At 35.0% G+C, this 21,590-nt stretch overlaps 1 protein-coding gene across 3 annotated transcripts in view; it reads left to right on the top strand.

Moving 5' to 3' along the window:
* Positions 1-21,590, top strand: part of XPR1 (xenotropic and polytropic retrovirus receptor 1) — a 217,096-nt gene that overhangs the window by 24,185 nt on the left and 171,321 nt on the right. For all 3 annotated transcript variants that reach the window (XM_011290988.4, XM_045048517.1, XM_045048516.1), the window contains exon 2: positions 3,755-3,806. In XM_011290988.4, the coding sequence (XP_011289290.1) occupies positions 3,755-3,806 (52 nt within the window). The remainder of the gene's footprint in view (positions 1-3,754; positions 3,807-21,590) is intronic.

Genomic DNA, 21,590 nt, shown 5'->3' with positions numbered 1-21,590 from the left:
TTGTTGTGTTTGGATTTAATTTGTAAGATTTTACTGTTATATGAGTTCTTATAAGCACTAACAGAGTTTCGTTTTAATATATTTTATAACCTAACAAAAATAATTTAACAGATTACCTTAGAGATGCTGATATAAAAGATTGTTTTGAATCCTTTGGAAATCAAAGAAATCTCTTGTAATGCACATGAATGTATATTGATTTTAGTATACAAATTCGGAGTTTTATATAAAGTACTGGATTTCTTTAAAGTAAAACAGCATAAATCGAGGAAACTCTTTGAATATGTTGTTTTGTGTATTTGGATTCTGCTCCTAACCTAGGCAAATGCTCTCATATCGTAGATAACAATCTATAGTTATAATTAATATAGACATTACTTTGTAGGCTCTTCCCCTCGTAGTTCCTAATTGGGGCTATTCTCCTTTCACAGGAATAGAAAGGTATCCTGTTTATGGAGTTCTCTAGAGACTTATTACAATAAAAAACTTAGAAGGTCTCTTATTCAAGGGAAAACTAAAGTAGTAAGAAGGAAAAATAATTGTCTCTGATTTTACCCAGAATTGTTTTGATTGCAATGAAATTGTGACTCAGATTTACAATCAAAATGAAGGCTATCATCATTTTTCTTTTTATAAAATTTTAATTGTCTTTTAAAAACTTAATTTGATAAGCTTTCCTTTTGCAAATTTAATTCATTTTCATCACTAAGGTACTACTTGGTATGCATTTTCAGTGTGCTTTGTTCATGTTTAAAGTAATTTTCTCCAAAGAAGAAATACTTTTGAGTTCAAGAACTATTTATTGAGCTTCTATTGTGTAGAAGCCACTATGCTAGTCGTTAATGGTTTATTTGCTTCCTGATAGCATCATTTAATTTTGGTATACATGCCTGTTATACTCCAGAAGTAGAAAAACTTCATTCAGATATTTGAGTCTCTAGTATTACCTGCTGTTATGATAGATTTAATTCCGTAAGTATTCTCTGGCTGGGTGTGTGTTCCTTACATTTTTCTAGTTAGAGAGTTACTTTGCTCTAAGCAATCTATTAATTTACTCTCTTAAAATATCTGATGGAAGACTGTAACATAACCACCACTCTACACTTGTGTAAGACTTTAATATAAAATTCTAATCCAAACTGGGGCACTTGGGTGGCTCAGTCGGTTAAGCGACTGACTTCGGCTCAGGTCATGATCTCATAGTTTGTGAGTTCGAGCCCCGCATCAGGCTCTGTGCTGACGGCTCAGAGCCTAGAGCCTGCTTCGGATTCTGTGTCTCCATCTCTGTCTATCCCTCCCCCACTCACACTCTGTCTCTCCTTCAAAAATAAATAAGCATTAAAAAAAAATTAAAAAATCCTAATCCACACTGACATAAAGTCTTTCTGATGTTTGATAAAATCTTCTGGACTAACTTCTTTTTGTTAGGTTAGAAGTTAGTGGTTCCTGAGACATCTGAAATTGTAAAGAATATAATGAATTGATATAAATTTTTCTTAAAAGAAATTCCATACCTTTGTCATACTCAGGGCTTTTGTACACAAATAAGTTTAAGAATCAGTGGTCAGTAAAGATGAGGCTGAGCTTCAAATGCAATTTTAGAAAAGTTGTGGCCCAGTAATGAAGATTTTGTAAAAAAGGTTTTTGTTTACATGTTTTCTGTCACTACTTCTGACCAGTTCTTTTTTCTGACACCAACTGGGTATCTAGTAACTTAGTTCATTTCTGACACTAAATATCCAGACCCCATGGGCAAAGGCATAGTCCCACAAAACTACTCTCACTTGAGATACCAGCTATAAGTGGGGTACCCAGGATACCCACACTTCTGTCTGGCTGACTACAAATCTTTGGCCATTGGTGATTGAACTCAATCCCCAGCCATTCTCTCTTCCTCAGAGATTTGGGGGTGGTGCTGAAAGTTTTAGCCCTCTAATCACATTAATCAGGCTGTTGGCTTTTCTGGGGACCAGCCCCCATCCTGAAGCTATATCAGAGCCATTCCCCATTCCTCCCCCACCCCCCCATGAGCTATCTCATTAGTACACAAAAGAATAGATTCCAAAGGTTTTCAGAGCTTTATGTCAGGAACCTGAAACAAACAGCAAATATTTTTTATTATACCACAATTACATTACTGTTGTAACTCAAATTTTATATAGTAAATCTTACTGAATATTACAGATTTAAACATGTATGATGTTAAAATTTTTAAGTATAGGGGTGCCTGGGTGGCTCAATCAGTTAAGTGTTCCAGTTTGGTTCAGGTCATAATCTCATAAGCCCTGCGTCGGGCTCTGTGCTGACAGCTCAGAGCCTGGAGCCTGTTTCAGATTTTGTCTCCCTCCCTCTCTGCCTCTCCCCTGCTCATGCTTTGTCTCTCTGTCTCTTCCAAAAATAAACATTAAAAAATTAAAAATTTGTAAGTATAATTTCCCTACAAAAATTTTTATAAAACATAGGTTAAAATTAACAAAAATGAATTAAAGTTGTTAATTTTCCTTGCTTCACTGGAAATCTTTTTTACTGTATCTTGTCAGGCTTGGTTAGTAATAGAACTAACAGGTTGGTGACTGGTATAAAACATATGGTAAATTCACCTGGGAAGAATACAATTTACTAGACTTGAATACAGAATGGGTCACCCTCAAGGTTTATTTCTTCTTTTGGGGGGTTTTATATGCTTTAGTGACTCTAGGGCAGTGGTTCTGGGCAGGGGGTCAAGGCATGTTGATTTTGTGTCCCACGGGACATTTGGCAGTGTCTGGAGACATTTTTGGTTGTCACAAAGCTTTGATGGAGACATTGCTATTGGTATCTAGATGAGTCTAATGGGTCTCTAGATGGCAGGGATAGTACTAAAAATCTTGTGCACAGAACTGTCTCCCTGCCCCCAACAAATTATCTGACTCCAAATGTCAATTGTTGAGGAATGCTAGAGGCCACATTGGGTGACCACCAAAGGTTCGATTGCATTTAAAGCTTTGAAGCTGTGGAACTGGATAAAGCCACCTGTTTATGAATGGCTCGTCAGCACTGGAGCTTTATCCACTTGATTGATTCTACTATTTTGATAGGTATAGTGAAGTACTTTTCAGTCCTGGCCCAGACCACTGATTGGGAGACCAAACTGCAACTATCCAAATTACCTAAATATGGTTGGTAGCTAATTCACTGGTTTGGGAAAAAAAAAAATAAACCTGTAACTCATATGGAGGACTTTCCAAACCTCCATTGAAGAATATTTGTATCTAAGATAAAAAGAATTCTGGAGATTGTCTACATAGCAGTATGAATGTACTTGACACTAGTGAATTGTTCACTTGAAAATGATGCTGAATTTTATGTTACATTTATGTTACTATAATTTAAAAAATTTGTATCTAGTGTTTTATATTTTCTTAAGCAGTGTTCCATGTATTTCTCAAGGACCATTGTTCTATCACCATTTTCTTTTAGTCGAGAGAGTTTATGATCTCTCAGGAGATTTTTCATTCTTTTCCAAATGGCCTTTAATTTTTAAAATGTATATATTAGCCATTTTCTTAAAGATTGGACAATACTGGATTGATATGAAAGTATAATATTTGGGTTTTAACTTTATTAAAGTTAATTGAAGTATTTTATTAAATTTTCAATTTAGGGAATCATGTAGTCATTATCTGGATATTGAAAAAGAGGTAATTGTTTAGCTTCAAATGCTTTTAGTGTAAAGATTACTTGTGATTTCATGAACTTTTCTTTTTTCTAATAGGCTTTCAAGGATATGCTGTATTCAGCTCAGGATCAGGCACCTTCTGTGGAGGGTAAGATGCATTAATCCCTATTATAGTCACATAAAACCCCTTTTAAAGGGAAGATATTTTAAACTGAATAGTATAAAACTAATATATCCAGCCCTATTATATAGATCTTTTATGCTTTTTAAAAATGTATTTTATGATTACTTTATATTTCAATCAGACTTTTTTGTTTGTTTAGCTTACATTTATCCTATGATGGATCTCTTAGTATCTTCTTAAATCACCTCAGCATTGTGAATCACAGATACACAATCTGTTTGGTTTAAAGTCAAAGTTTTTATTTGTGTCATTCCTGCTCCCTCCAATGTATTTTATAGCAGCCTTTATGAGTCCTTAATCCGTAATTAGTCTGAGCAACATAGTTTTTACTTTCTATTTATGCCATGTCTTTAGATGTGGATTAGTAGGAAAAAACTACATATATGTAGTGTGTAAGTGATATAAGAATGTATATGTATGCATGTGTGCAGCTCGGCTGCCATAAAATCACTGACCTAAGGACAATAGTTATCTCTCTCCAATTATCTTTATTGATCTTTTCTGTTACTTCAGCTTCTGCTCACCAGCTCATTCTTTATGGGTTTAACCTTTGATAGGTTTGGAGAGTTGTAATTTAAAGTTATAAGAGTTCTTGTGTCATTAAATAACTGAACTAATTCAACAGTTTCTTGAGGGAGTGTTCCCTCTGAGGCTGAGTAATCTTTTAAGATTTTATACCACATTTTTCAGAAGAGATGTATGTAAAAAAGTATATGCCAAGCAATGAGAAAGAATGAGATCTGTCCATTTGTAGCAGCATGGATGGAACTGGAGAGTGTTATGCTAAGTGAAATAAGTCAGTCAGAGAAAGACAGATACCATATGTTTTCACTCATACGTGGATCCTCAGAAACTTAACAGAAGACCATGGGGAGGGGAAGGGGGAAAAAAGTTACAGGAGGGAAGGAGGCAAACCATAAGAGACTCTTAAATACTGAGAACAAACTGAGGGTTGATGGGAGGGTGGGGGAGAGGGGAAAGTGGGTGATGGGCATTGAGGAGGGCACCTGTTGGATGAGCACTTGGTGTTGTATGGAAACCAATTTGACAATAAATTATATATATAAAAACATAAGTAAATAAATATTTGAAAAAAAAAGTATATGCCAAGAATAATCTAGAATGTGTACAGATTAATGTTTTATGAGATACCAAACTGAAATTCTATGAAGTCATTCTAGTGACAAACTTTTGGAGGCTTATTTTTACAACATGTGACAGATGCTGAAGTTATTTAATAAAACTATAGATCTATAATTAAAAATCTCATTTCTTTAATGACATAGAAATTTACATCTTTCATCTCCAGCCATTCTGAATTCAAAATGTGCTTGCTTTAACATCTTGAAATCTTTACCAGGGTATTGGCACTTAGGTATTATTAGTTTTATAATATGTCACTGAATTTTGGATTATAATATATTTAATATATTTAATTTTCTAATGTTTAATGGAAAACACTGAAGATTTATCACAATGTTTAGTTCTCTATTGGGTTATTATTTCCTATTTTATGTGTCTTAAAGAGTACATCTCAAAGTATTTTAAGAATGTAATAAAAATGAAATTACATGGAAGTTTAACTGATTTCTTCATTCTGTTTAATTTGCTTTACTATTGGTTCTTTTAATTTTATTCTCAAGGTCATGCTACTTATCTTTAGTTCGCCTTTTCTTTTCTTTTCTTTTCTTTTCCTTTTCTTTCTAAGTTTTACCATCCATTTTGTAACAAACATATTTTGACAGGTATTGGAAGTTCTGGTGATCTTTATTTATCCCTTCATGGTGGCTCATGTTGCTCGTAATTTTCATACACTTTTAGCTGTTATTAGAGAAAAATCGAATTCTATGAAAGTATGCTAAAATGACAAATACTTACAGTTAAAAGAACTTTTTTTAATATCATCATCCAGAGGCATTAACTTCTTTGGATCCTGTTTTAAAGGGAGTATTGTAGGCTGATCATGCAGATGTCTGTGCTACTTTCACAAGGGAAATATTCCATACTGGTTTATTCTTTCTACTCACATTGAAACCATGTAATTTTTATTTTCTTAAAATGAATTTTTCTGTTTTGAGATACTTGAGAATTGAAGATATTGAAAAATGGTTTAAAAAAATGCTGTTCTGTGTGGTATTGAGGTTAGAAAATGTTATTAAAGTGACTATCATTTTGTCTAATTTGATTCCGGTACTATATTAATTTACTATATTTATATGGTATTAAATTTGTTTGTTTTGTTGTTTGTTTATTTATTTAGAGAGAGAGAGAGAGCACATGCATGGCAGAGAGAGAATCCCAAGCTGTCAGTATGGAGCCCCATGTGAGGCTCAAATCTCACCAACCGTGAGATTATGACCTGAGCCAAAATCAAGGGTCAGACAAACCACCCAGGCACCTTCTTTGTTTTTTTTTTTTTTTCTTTCCTTTTCTTTTTCCTTTTCCTTTTCCTTTTCCTTTCTCTTTCTTTCTCTTTCTCTCTTTTTCTTTTTCTTTTTCTTTTCCTTTTTTGAGAGAGAGAATGCAAGCAGGGGAGAGGGACAGAGGGAGAGAGAGAGAATCTTAAGCAGGCTTCATGCTCAGTTTAGAGCCTGATGTGGAGCTCTATCCCACAACTCTGGGATCATGACCTGAGCTGAAATCTAGAGTTGGATGCTCAACTGACTGAGCCAACCAGGTGCCCCCCAAATTTTAACATTTTTAAAGGCAAAAATGTTTGCTAGGACTTGATTATCTTTTTGAACATTGTCTTTTTCTTTTCATTCTCTTTGTTTTCTATACCTTAAGTTTTTAGTAGGCTTAAAACTTTTGGTACCAGTGAGCAAGTTTTTTTTGTTTTTTTTTTTTTATCTTAAAACTGAAGAATACCATAGCATACCATGAGTTGGTACTTCTCAAATCTGCTATATGCTTAATTCAGTTTACCACTGTTTGTCTTGTTTTATGAGTACTGATACTTGGTTCCCATCTCAGACCAATTAAAATAGGATCTGGGAGTGAAGCCCAGGCATTGGTGGTTTTACACTCTCCCAAGTGATTCTAATAATAACCAAAGTTGAGAACCCCTGCCATAAATCTTAAATAATTTTTGATCAATACTGTTAATGCTAATTTCTTTTAAATAGTAATTAGGTTTATAGACTTCTTAAGTTCATTGATATTTTGATTCTTCTATGAGAATATGGGAGCATTTTTTTGTTTAAAGCATCCATAGGACATTGATATTTTTAAAAATGTTTATTGAATTGAATCTAAGTAATAGCTGTACTGATTACATATGTTAAGTGGTAAAACGTAACATCATTATTAAAATTAAACATTTTTGTTGACTTGTTATATTAGATGAGGTATAGTAAAATAAGTAGCTTCCTCACATTTCATGTTACTTTTGTTTAAGGTAGAATGGATTTATAATTATAGTCAAAGAACAGTGACTTGAAATGGATTTTGTAAGAGTGAAGTGGTTTATTTGATGAAATGCTTAGAATATGAAAGTGTTAATAAGAAGTTGACCACAGACGCAGTTTTTTGTACTAGTGAATTATTTTCTTCCAACTTTGTAAGACATTTCAAGATAGTGCCTTTACTTTTCATTAATAAAGTGGGCTTTTTCCTCATTTAAAAATAAACCAACCAAACAAAATAATTTCTTTTTTTTTTTGTATTTTTATTTAAGTAATTTTTTAAAAATTTACATCCAAGTTAGTTAGTGTATAGTACAACAGTGATTTCAGGAGTAGATTCCTTAATGCCCCTTACCTATTTAGCCCATCCCCCCTCCCACAACCCCTCCAGTAACCCTCTGTTTATTCTACATATTTAAGAGTCTCTTATGTTTTGTCCCCTTCCCTGTTTTTATATTATTTTTGCTTCCCTTCCCTTCCCTTATGTTCATCTGTTTGTATCTTAATGTCCCCATATGGTGAAGTCATATGATTTTTGTCTTTCTCTGACTAATTTTGCTTAGCATAATACCCTCTAGCTCCATCCACATAGTTGCAAATGGCAAGATTTCATTCTTTTTGATTGCCAAGTAATACTCCATTGTGTGTGTGTGTGTGTGTGTGTGTGTGTGTGTGTGTGTGTGTGTGTATGCTACATCTTCTTTATCCATTCATCATCTATTGATGGACACTTGGGCTCTTTCCATACTTTGGCTGTTGTTGATAGTGCTGCTATAAACATTGGGGTGCATGTGCCCCTTCGAAATAGCATACCTGTATCCCTTGGATAAATACCCAGCAGTGCAATTGCTGGGTCATAGGGTAGTTCTATTTTTAATTTTTTGAGGAACCTCCATACTGTTTTCCAGAGTGGCTGCAACAGTTTGCATTCCCATCAGCAGTGCAAAAGAGATCCTCTTTCTCCGCATCCTTGCCAATATCTGTTGTTGCCTGAGTTGTTAATGTTAGCCATTCTGACAGGTGTGAGGTGGTATCTCATTGTGGTTTTGATTTGTATTTCCCTGATGATGAGTGATGTGGAGCATTTTTTCATGTGTCAGTTGGCCATCTGGATATCTTCTTTGGAGAAGTGTCTATTCATGTCTTTTGCTCATGTCTTCACTGGATTATTTGTTTTTTGGGTGTTGAGTTTGATAAGTTCTTTATAGACTTTCGATACTAACCCTTTAACTGATATTTTATTTGAAAATATCTTCTCCCTTTCTGTCCATTGTCATTTAGTTTTGCTGATTGTTTCCTTCGCTGTGCAGAAGCTTTTTATTTTGATGAGGTCCCAATGTTCAATTTTGCTTTTGTTTCCCTTGCTGCGGCCAAGGTCAGAGAGGTTTTTGCCTGCTTTCTCCTTGAGGATTTTGATGGCTTCCTGTCTTACATTTAGGTCTTTTATCCATTTTCAGTTTATTTTTCTGTATGGTGTAAGAAAGTGGTCCAGGTTCATTCTTCTGCATGTCGCTGTCCAGTTTTCCCAGCACCACTTGCTGAAGAGACTGTCTGTTCCATTGGATATTGTTTCCTGCTTTGTCAAAGATTAGTTGGCCATACATTTGTGGATCCATTTCTGGGTTCTCTATTCTGTTCCACTGATTTGAGTGTCTGTTTGTTTTTGTGCCAGTACCATACTGTCTTGATGATTACAGCTTTGTAATACAGCTTGAAGTCCGGGATTGTGATGCCTCCTGCTTTGGTTTTCTTTTTCAAGATTGCTTTGGCTATTCAGGGTCTTTCCTGGTTCCATACAAATTTTAAGATTGTTTGTTCTAGCTCTGTTAAGAATGCTGGTGTAATTTTGATACCGATTGCATTGAATATGTAGATTGCTTTGGGTAGTATTGACATTTTCATAAAAATATTTGTTCTTCCTGTGCAAGAACATGGAATATTTTCCCATTTTTTTGTGTTTTCTTCAATTTCTTTCATAAGCTTTCTATAGTTTTCAGTTTATAGATTTTTCACCTCTTTGGTTAGATTTATTCCTAGGTATTTTATGGCTTTTGATGCAATTGTAAATGGGATTGATTCCTTTATTTCTCTTTCTGTTGCTTCATTATTGGTATATAGGAATGCAACTGATTTCTGTGTGTTGATTTTATATCCTGCAACTTTGCTGAATTCATGGATCAGTCCTAGCAGTTTTTTGGTGGAATCTTTTGAGTTTTCCATGTAGAGTATCATGTCATCTGCGAAGAATGAAAGTTTGACCTCCTCATGGCTGATTTGGATGCCTTTTATTTCTTTGTGTTGTCTGATTGCTGAGGCTAAGACTTCTAACACTATGTTGAATAATAGTGGTGAGAGTGGACATCCCTGCCTTCTTCCTGACCTTAGGGAAAAAGATCTCAGTTTGCCCCCCAAAATAATTTCAATGCATTAAGAAATCAAGACATGTTCACTTAAAGTTATTTTTTTTTACTCAAATAAGTAGATATGCATATTTATGGTATTTTGCTTCATTCATCCTTTGAGAGTGAATTTCATGGATGATATATACATTGATTTTTGGAAAATAAAGGGTCTCTTTTTATTTAAAATAGATTTCTTATTGTGGTACCTGGGTGGCTCATTTGGTTAAGCATCTGACTCTTGGTTTCGGTTCAGGTCATGATCTAGCAGTTCATGAATTTGAGCCCCCCATCGAGCTCTGTGCTGACAGTGTGGAGCCTGCTTGAGATTCTCTCTCTCCCTCCCTCTCTGCCCCTCCCCTGCTCGCTCTCTCTCTCTCTCTCAAAATAAATAAATAAACTTCAAACAAGTTTTAAAATAGATGTCATGTAATTAGGAAATGCTCATATTCTGAAGTAATATACATTAAGAAAGCTTAAGGACTTATTTTCAAGCATTCCTTATCAACTTGTATTTAATCTCTTTTTGATATGTATTATTATCTACTCTTCTGTGTAATCTGTATGATTTTGATAAATATTTACATTTGGAAATATTATATGACTGAAAAAGTGACAAAATTCTATGTTAAAGTTTATACATTTTATTGGTTTTTATTATTTTTTTTAATGTTTATTTTTGAGAGAGAAAGAGAACATGAGCAGGGAAGGGGCAGAGAGAGAGGGGAACAGAGGATCCAAAGTGGACCCTGCACTGACAGCAGAGAGCCTAATGTGGGGCTCAAAGTCACAAACCATTGAGATCATGACCTGAGCTGAAGTCAGACGCTCAATCAACTGAGCCATCTAGGCACCCCTTATTGGTTTTTAAATAATGGCATAAATAATTAAAGCATTTTACTATTTAAATTTTTTTTTCTGCAGAAAGACTTGTAGAGCAGCATAGCATGACAGTAGAATGAGAATATTAAAGTTATAGAATTGTGGATTTTTTTTAGTGTAGAGAACAGATACTCAGAATCCTTGGTATTAATCTTTAATGGAGTAGTATTTTAGGAATGTTTGGAAAGTGATGATAAAAACCTTTAAACTGTATTGTATTTTTACAGTTCCTGCTGCCAGTGAGGTTTTGGGTATTTGGGACAGATTAAATGAAACTGCCAACTCATGGTTCCCCAACAGTGAATTAGTGACACCTTCATAATCGGGATTGTTTTGAGACAAAATAATTTAGTATACATGTGAAAATAGACCTCTTAATTGCAATACCCATCTGACATGGTCAAATTTTCAATGATAGAGAACAAGTAGTAAATGTAAATTGATACATTTTTTACCTTTTCTCTCATGCTTCCCCCCCGCCCCCCCCCCCCCCCAATTTGGTATCTCAGTGACTTTATGGAATTAATCTACTTGGGTAAATATTTATACCTTTTTTGGGGGAAACTTCCCTCTTCTCCAGGGCACATTAAAAATCCTTCCTTCCTTCCTTCCTTCCTTCCTTCCTTTCTTTCTTTCTTTCTTTCTTTCTTTCTTTCTTTCTTTCTTTCTTTCTTTCTTTCTTTCTTTCTAAGTTTATTTATTTATTTTGAGAGAGAGCACGCCAGCAGTGGAGGGGCAGAGAGAGAGAGAGGAAGAGAGAAAGAATCCTGAGCAGGCTCTGCACTGTCAGTGCAGAGCCCAGTGCGGGGCTCAAACTCAGGAACTGTAAGATCATGACCTGAGCTGAAGTCAAGAGTCAAACACTTAATCATGAGCCACCTAGGCATCCCCAGGGTACTTTTGATTTATATAATTTATATACGTACAAATTTATATACTGTTCATATAACTTATATGCCATATTAATCTGTTTTTACTCTGAATTAATTTCAAGTACAGTTTCAGACTTTGACATTCTCTTTTTCAAATTACTGTCTTTCCTTTAGAAGCATTAATGTTTTCTACTTTTTAATTGTGATGGCAAAATTTGAGAACCTGATGGTAAACCTAGGTCACAGAAATAACAGATCATTGACATTTCTAACTGAAAGGGACTTTAAAATATCATTTTGCCTCACCCCCATTTTAGATTTGTGTGATCTGAGACCATGCTAATGTTGCATGGCTCAATAAGGACAATCAGGATTACAGATGCTGTATGTGCCGACAAAGGGAGAATTCCAGAGATTAAACTAATATTGAATATAAAAATGACTTTTTATATTCTTTTCATTTTTATTTAAAAGATGTCTTTGAATAAAATTTTTAATTGGATATTATTTTGACCCTCTGTATTTTAAAAGGTGTATGAAGTGTTGCCTTGAATAATACTGAACTGTTTGACTTGTTGGGAAAAAGCTATTTGTATCTTTCAAGAAATGTCTCTTTACTCATTTTTATTGTTGTTGTTACTCCACATGGTTCCCAGAAGTACTGGGGAAGATTTATAGAATTAGATAAAATATATTAGATAACAGTAGTTATAGAGGTTAGAATAAGGGGAGAATTAAGATAGAATAGTGAGGAGCACCTAGGTGGATCAGTTGGTTAAGCATCCAACTCTTGATTTTGGTCATGATTTCACATTTTGTGAATGCAAGCCCCATGTCGGGCTTGGGGCAGTGTGGAGCCTGCTTGGGATTCTCTCCCTCTCTCTCCCTCTCTCTCCCTCTCCCCCTCCCCCTCCCCCTCCCCCTCCCCCTCCCCCTCTCCCTCTCCCTCTCCCTCTCCCTCTCCCTCTCCCTCTCCCTCTCCCTCTGCCTCTCCCTCTCCCTTTCTCTCCCTCCCTCCCTCCCTCCCTCCCTCCCTCCCTCCTCCCTCCCTTGCTCATGCTCTCTCTGTCTCAAAATAAATAAACATTAAGAAAAAAAAGAATAGTGAGATAAAGCTCTAGTAAATTTAGTGCATAAACTAGATATTGTAAAGATCCTGGGATAGGAAAAGAACATCAGGTAAAAACTAAGGAAATCTGTGTACATTATAGATCTTAGTTTGTAATAATGTATCAGTAGCGGTTTATTAATTGTAACAAATGTACCATAGGCATGTAAGATATTAATGATGAAACTTGTGGGGTATATATGAGAACTTTCTGGACTATCTTTGTAACTTTTTTGTAAATCTGAAACTATTCTAAAAGCAGACATTATTTTAAAAAATAGATGCCATTAAGGTTTTATACAATTGCTAGAAGCTAATTCTTATCAAGGAATAGATGAGAGCATGATTAACTTCAGAATTCACATAAGTTAAATTTATATCAGTTTCTTAGGAAAAGTTCAGCTGTTACTGAACATGAGATTTGAGAGAAATTCTTCCTTTGGACCTTCATGAAGAGCATTTGGTGTATGTGATGAATAGTATCCCCAACAATAATTTTATAAAAAGTACGACAGTGGAGTTTCATAAGGCTCCTTTATACAGTGTGACAGTATAATGGAAACATTTATTACTTTAACCTACAAGGCCCTAAATAATCTGGTTCTGTGTTCATGACCTCACATTCTACCATTTTCCCCCTTGTTCACTAGGCTCTAGTCACATTGCCTTTCTTTCTGTACCTGAATCAGGCCAAGCTTTCTCTTTGAGTAAGGCTTTATTAGCTCTTGCCATGATGAGAATCATTTGATCATTCTGTAGCTGTGTTCTTTGAAGGACCTTCTGAATATTCAATCTTATGTATCCACTCAGTCACTTAAATTATGTCAATCATTTTATTTATTTCTTTGCATAGTATTTGTCACTGGTTTTTTTCTTTTTAATTTTTTAATGTTTATTTTTGAGAGAGAGAGAGAGAGGGAGACATAGAATCTGAAGCAGGCTCCAGGCTCTGAGCTGTCGGCACACAGCATGATGTGGAGCTTGAATTCACAAGCCATGAAATCATGACCTGAGCCTAAGTCTGATGCTTAACTGGCTGAGCCACCCAGGTGCCCCTCAGTTTCTGGTATCTTATGGCTTCCCCCCCCCCCCCCCCCCCCGCAATGATTTATTAGCTTTCTTGAGAACAATATAAGTCCCTTGACATTAGAGATTTTTTTCTTTTTTTCCTGTTTTATACCTAGTATCTTAAATACCTTACATATTTATTGAGCACATTAATGAGTAGGAATAAAAATGAATCCTTTTGCTCAATCTTCCTTGAAGCCAGAGTACTCTTTGTGGGGAAAAAAGGAGCAAAATAACGTAGCTTGCTTCTTGTTCTTATTTTTGTTTTTTAATTTTTAAACTTGATCTTTAGATGCAGAATTTTACCTCCTGGTTAGGTGGCTAAGCATATTATTTATTGTTATTGTTTTATAATGCTAACACTGTAATTTCATAAGGTATAGTCTCAGGTGACAATGTAGCATTTCTTTAGAACTGGTAGAGAAGCAGATGATACAATATCTTAGTTTAAACATTTTGTGTTTTTGTGGCATCTTGTTGTCTTGATGCCAAATGTAGAGTTTCATTTGATTGCTGAAAAATCATATTTTATAAGCTGTTGAGTGACTGTGTATTTTTTTAAGACATTAAATTACTTTTTTATGTTTTTACATGTTTGATATGCTTCCTTTGAAAAATACATGAAGTAGGCATAAATCTGAAAAATCATATATAAATTGTTGGAGATTTTTTTTCATATATGTTTACTAGGTAGAATATATTATTTATTTATTAAATATAATTTGTTGTCAAGTTAGCTAATATATATTGTATATAGTGTGCTCTTGGCTTTGGGAGTAGATTCCCATGATTCATCGCTTACATACAATATCCAGTGCTCATCCCAACAAGTGCCCTCCTCAGTGCCTATCACCCATTTTCCCCTCTCCCCTCCCCCCCCCCCCATCAACCCTCAGTTTGTTTGTTCTCCGTGGAATATACTTTTTAGACTATTTGAATTAAAATGGAAAGACCTACTGAAAAAAATCTTTGTAAACAAAGGTTTCCCTTTTACATTTTGTCTGTTATATTCTTTTTGATGGGGAGAAGATATAGCTAATGTTAGCCTAATACAGCTCTCTCATTCAGTTGGCTTAATACAGCTATTGGATTTTCTGAGGTGGAATGAATAGATATAGTTAAGGACACAGGTCCCTGACCATTATTACACTAGTCTCTGCTATTCTGCCATTTCTTTAGTCTCCCCACTGCCTCCCCACTCTTGTAAACAGGTTTTGTTGGATCATTTTTGCTTAGGTTCCTTCTGCTTATTGAACTTGGTTAGCAGATGTGTTACAGTCTCCCTAAGCTCCTTAGAATTCAGCTCTTAGTGGCATTGAAGATGAAAGTATGCTTGTAAATTATTCATTCCAATTATATGCTTGAATGGACAGAGTCCACTTAGGCATCTTCTTCTACCTCACCTCTGTCCCAGGTCTTTGTTGTTTTAACAGATGTGAGCTTGCTTTTTAGTCCTAGAGGATGGAAGATTGAATTGCATTTCTAAAATTCATGAAGTAGTTTTTGCATGTATATAATTACTGTCAAATGTATGCATTCATAATATATTACTTTTCTCATGATATTTATAATCTTATATCTCCCCTCCCCCCAGTTTTCATTTTGTTATCCTGTATCATTATCTTCTTAAAAATTATTTACATGACTCTTCTGAACTAGAAATAAAATGATTTGATATTCATAATAGGGAGAGCTATATCTAATTTGCTACACTTTCAGGTGAGCAATGGCAGGAGAGTGTCCTTTCTAAGTTCCATTTGTCTATTAGTATCGTTTAATCATTTAGTATCAATTTTCAAAAATCGTTCTGCTTTTAGTGGGTTAATATTGCATGAGAGGACAGTATACCAGGGACTAGTAGAGAGTTTAACCCTAAAAATGAGACACTAGATTCATTTGTAGTCACTGCAACCTTGTTTTGAGAGCCATTGAGAAATACAGATGGCTAAGAGTGAAAGTTGAGACAAGAGTTAAGCCAACAAGATAATTGTCATCTCTTTAAGAGTAATGTATGTTGGGGGGTACCTGGTGGCTCAGTCAATTAAGCGTCCAACTTTGGCTCAGGTTATGATTTCGCAGTTTTTGAGTTTGAGGCCTGTGTTGGGCTCCGTGCTGACAGCTCAAAGCTTGGAGCCTACTTCAGATTCTCTGTCTCCCTCTCTGTCTCTGCCACCCCCCCGCCCAACCCCCTGGGCCCTCTTGCACTCTGTCTCTCTCTCTCTCAAGAATAAACATTAAGAAAAAAGATAACAATTTTAATTCTCCATTAGCTTCTTTAAGAAAGGATGAAAAGATCTGATTGATATTCAAGCCATGTATTGAAGTTTGTTTGTTTCTTTCTTTCTTATTAAAAAAATTGATGTATAGTTGACATACACTACATTATTTCAGGTGTATAATGAAGTTATTTCTGAAGGGTGTTATTTCATGTTTGCAGTGGAAAATAATTTCATATTCATTTATATTGTGGAAATAGTAGCTTCTAGATAGTAAGTATTATTACCTTCAGAAATAATATTGTGTGTTCTTTAAACGTGCCACTAACCTTAAACCAGTTCACTGATTGGAAAGATATGCTTCTGAATAGTAAACAGCATTATTCTTCAAGTTGATGAAATTCCTTTCTTTCACAGAAGGAGAATTAAATGTAGTTGGATGCTCATTGCTAGAAGATAAGATAATGATAGAAGTAGGTGGTAAAATTACATGGCAAAAATGAATATCAGCTTTGAGTAGCATACAGGTAGGAAGCTAGAAGAAATGAAGAAATGCTTGGGATGTAGGTTTATTATCCTTTCTTTCCACACCACAGAATAGAGTATTTTCAGTGTTTCAATTTTTCCTTCCCTTATAAAAATCAGTAACTTATAAAGATACTGTGTCATTTACCACACAGTGCTGTTTCTTTTTTTTTATGATAAGTTTGAGGGAGGGTCATGAAGTAGAGAGGGGATAATTACAAAACATGAAACAAAAAAGCTCTGGGACTTCTTGGTATATACTCTCCATTAGAGAGGGGAAGGTAACACACCAGATGCATGAAACTGGTGATTTCAGATAGAGTTTCCACACTAGCTATTGGACATCTGGAACATTGTTAAAGCTTTCAGATGGCAGAGTTTGAAGTAAGATAAATTCTTCTTTATGCCTTTTTTTTCCTTTGGGCAGAGCCACTTTAACTGTTAAATGAAAGAATGCTACTGAGAAAGGTAGAAAGAAACATAAAGTTATGATCAGTGAGCAGTTTCCAGCAGTAGGTATACATCGTTGAATAAAAGAAACAAAAATTCCTGCCTTCAAAATGGAAAAGATGCTCAAACGTTATTTAGATTCACAGTAACTTCCAATTATTGAGTCAGTATGAGGAAGGACTAGGTAGTCAATATTTGAAAGAGTAGATAATTCCTTGTATTAGTTTTTGCTGGTTGTTTTAACCACCACAAACTTATTGTGGCTTAAAATAAGAGAAATTTATTCTCTCACGGTTCTGGAGGCCAGAGTCTGAAATCAGGGTGTTGACAGAGCTACACTCCTAGAACTTTGGTGGGGAGAGTCTGCCTCTTCTAGCCTCTAGCGGTTGCCGGTTTCCTTGGCTGCGGCCACTTCACTCCAATCTCTGACTCTTCATTTTGCCTTCAACGTTGTCTCTTTATTCTCCTGGTATCTAAGGATATTTGTCATTGGATTTAAGGCTGCCTGGATAATTCAGGATGGTTTCATCTCAGGATTATTAATTATATCTTAACCTTTCCCCAAATAAGATAACATCCCAGGTTCCAGGGATTTGACATGGATATCTTTTGGCTGGGGTTGGTGATGGTTGTACGTCTTTGTCCTACTATACATATCCCCAAGTCTAAAATGAAAAAATACATTGTAATGTCCTTACTTCAAATCGTGAACCATATCTGTAGGTCCAGATGAGGCATTTGCTTTTACATTCTGCTCTAACCACTTTGAAAGGAACTGTCGAATGATGTCAAAGAAAAATTCAGGTATGACATCCAGAAAGTGAAAAACTGGGCAATAGATAGTTTAGGCTTGAGTGTATAAAATAAAGAGTTTATCTGCCTGTAACCAGAGTTACCTGCAAAGTATTCCAAACCATCCCTCCTAGGGATTTCTTTTATATTTCTAGTATCTGTCTTGGTGAAAACAAACAAGAAAAAAAACAAACGTCTTCCTAGCATACTAGTTAACAGTCCTCTTTTCCCTCCAAAATTTCTATTACAACAATTTTACAAGACATACAGATGTAGGAATTTATACAGAATCCCATTTACCCATCACCCAGCTTTAGCCATTATCGATACAATGTCTAATCTTCTTTCATTCCCTTCTAATTAGTTCGAAGCAAATTTCAGAAATTATATCATTTTATCTGTAAATATTGTTAAAGGATAATCTCTGCCCCATTACCAAAATACAATTACCACATAAAAATAGTAATAGTCATTTCTTAACATTATTAAATATCTGACAGGATTTACATTTCCCTCATTATTTTATACCTTTTTTTTTTTCTTTTAAAGACTCATTTGTGGAATGTCTGGGTGGCTCAGTTGGTTAAGCATCAGATTCTTGATTTCAGCTTGGTCATGATCTCATGGTTCATGGAATTGCGCCCGCCTGGGGCTCACGCTGACAGCATGGAGCCTGTTTGGGATTCTTTCTCTCCTCTTCCACATCCCCTCCTCCCCCCCCCCCCCCCCCCGCCCCCGTGTGCACACATGCTCTCTCTCAAAATAAGTAAACATTTAAAAAAAGATTCACTTGTTTGAATAGTGACTCACATAAGATCCATCATATGATGCATTGCAGATTGATTAATAAGTCCCTTAATTCTTCATTGTTTATGGCAGCACCATCTGATATGGTAGACACATGTGGCTATTTAAATTTAAATTAAATTGGGAATGCAGACTGGTGTGTCCACCTTAGAAAACAATATGGAGGTACCTAAAAAAATTAAACATAGCACTACTTTATGACCCAGCAATTGCACTACTAGGTATTTATCCAAAGGATACAAAAATGCTGATTCAAAGGGACATATGAATCCCAATGTTTATAGAAGCACTGTCAACAATAGCCAAGTTACGGAAAGAGCCAAAATGTCCATCAGCTGATGAATGGATAAAGAAGATGTTGTGTATACACACACACATATACATGCAATGTATACAATACTATATACATATAATACACTAATATATACTATATATTATATATATACAGTATATATACATACTATATACTAATATACAATATACATACTATATATATGTAATATACTAACATACAGTATACATACTATATACCATAATGCAATGTATATGAATACGGGCACTTGTTGGGATGAGCACTGGGTGTCATATGGAAACCGATTTGACAATAAGTTATATTTAAATAAATAAATAATTATTTTAAATTAAAATTTAAATGGAATATTCTGATCCTTAATCACACTACCACCATATCAAGTACTCAGTAGCCCCATGAAGTTAGGGGCAACCTTACAGGACAGAATATTTGTCTCATTGAAGAAAGTTCTTTTGGTCAGAGTTGATCTATAGGTTTCCTCTCCAACTCTTTTATTTATCTTATATTTTCTGTTCTTCTTTAAAAATTTTTATTATTATTGTTATTGGCAGGACAAACTGGCTAGTTTGGTTTTCTTTGTCTCCCAGAGTCTGGATTTTACTGATTACATTCCTGTAGTGTACTTTAACATAGTTTCTATTCTTGTATCTCCTGTAAATTTATAGTTAAATCTAGAAGCTTGATCTAATTCAGATTAAAGGTTATGCATATATATTTTTTCCCAAGAACACTTTATAGGTGCTGGTGTGTACTTCTATTAGGGGGCACATATAATATCAGATTGTTTCTGTCTTTGTAATGTTACAAGCTATTGATGGTCAACGCCTAGTCCTAGATTCATGAGTTCATTAAGGTTCATAAAATGGTGATATTCCAGCTTTCCTGTGTTTATTAGCCAGAATTCTGTAAAGGGAAACTTTCCTTTGTAAACTGGTTATCTTTAGCTATAGATACAGGAAAGGTAGGTCAATTGCCTAATTCTCATTCTTTATTTTCTAGTTTTGAAAATAATATTGGCTTTCTAACATTTTCCAAAGATGACCAGTGAAAAATTTTTAAGCGTGTTAATGAATTACTTTATTTAAACATACTTGGTGTGTTTTTGTCCAGTATAGTTTTTATCCTTATTATTGATCAGATTTTCAACTTTGGCCCAGTGGGAGCCTCTTTAGGTGGTTTCCTCATTTATTTTGATATGACTGTCACAATCTTTGATAGCTTCATTTCTATCTGATATGACAGAATTTTTCCACACTCATGATTTTCCAGCTTGGGACCTGGGATTATCTATTTTACAAAACCCTCTTATTAGTTCTTTTAGTGATAACCAAGGAGTCTTAATTTCTTTAGAAGCCACATACTGGGCACTTCTTTCAAAGTGTCAATGCCATTGAGTTATTCATTGTTTTTAGGCTTTGTTTTTTAGCAGAAAGAAATACGTGTGATGTCGCAATATATGTACATGCACATGTTTAAAATATATATATACGTGTATATATATATATACATATATATATATACACACACACACATATGTATGTATATAAGATAAAATACCTATTCTTTAAAGCTTGATTCTTAGTATACTAAGAAAGTATCTACTCTAGCTGAAAAGGTGAAATGTGATGATTTTTTAGGAGTGAATAATACTGTTAGGTATAGTAACCACATGTACAGCTCTTTGGGATTAGAGTGGAGTAGGGAATCTACCTATACTGATTAAATTTTCATTTTCTTCATTGAAGGTTAAGAGGTGAAACATAGTTTATCACCTATAAGGCGGAGTGCCAATTTGTGGTTCTTGATGAGAAATTGATCAGTTGTGATTGTTACAAGAGGTGTAATCAGTGAGATTAGAAAGGGAAATTGAATTTATATTGGTGTGTTATCATAATGCAATTAATTTTGCATGTACGTATCTGAGGCACATAAATCTTGTTTTGAGTTTGAAATGTCTACACTTTGAATCAGGCATTGCAAATGTAGTGTGATTAAATATATTTAAGAGTTTCTCTTGTTCCACAATTGCTGTGCAGTATGAAATATGTTCTTATTAGGCTGTTCACAGAGGAATCTTTTGGTTGCTATAATAAGAAGATGAAATAGCTAAATTTGTACGTTCCTTTTAGAAAGGATGGAACAGGGGCGCCTGGGTGGCTCAGTCAGTTAAACGTCCGACTTCAGCTCAGGTCATGATCTCGCAGTCCGTGAGTTCGAGCCCCGCGTCGGGCTCTGTGCTGACAGCTCAGAGCCAGGAGCCTGTTTCAGATTCTGTGTCTCCCTCTCTCTGACCCTCTCCCGTTCATGCTCTGTCTTTCTCTGTCTCAAAAATAAAACGTTAAAAAAAAATTATAGAAAGGATGGAACAGAATAAGAGGATTTATATTGTAAGATTTATTATTGTTATACTCTTATTTCTTCTGTATGGGATGTCTGTCATCTTGGTAGGAGGATGGATTGTTATCTTTTTAAAAGACTACAACTAGTTTTTCTTCTTAAGGAAAAACATGATGTAGTTCACTAATGACACAGTAACTAAATTAGGGTATTTACAGCAGAGAGGAATTTTTAACAGTATAAGAATAACACAGTACATTGGGTAGATATTCTCAGTAGCAGTTTATCCACAATGACCATAGCAGAATGTTCATAAATAATGTAGTAAAAGAATGAGTAATGGAAGAGGTGAGATTTGAATTGGGTCTTGAAGCATAGTTACAGCTGCAGGAGAGGGCTGTTTAGGCACAGAGAAGCAACAGGACAAAACCAGAGGTGCAAGTACATAGGACATTCAGCGGAGATTCAGTAGAGCACTTTAAATGAAGCAAAGGGTTATTAGACGAGAATAGTGAGCTGTAAGGATGACACCAAATTTCTAAGGGGCTTAAATTTTTTTTAAAGTTGGACTCTAA

This window comes from Felis catus, chromosome F1 (genome assembly GCF_018350175.1).
Source record: "Felis catus isolate Fca126 chromosome F1, F.catus_Fca126_mat1.0, whole genome shotgun sequence".
NCBI lineage: Eukaryota > Metazoa > Chordata > Mammalia > Carnivora > Felidae > Felis > Felis catus.
The sequence above is the reverse complement of the archived record's forward strand: the minus strand, read 5'-3'. Positions and strand labels throughout refer to the sequence as shown.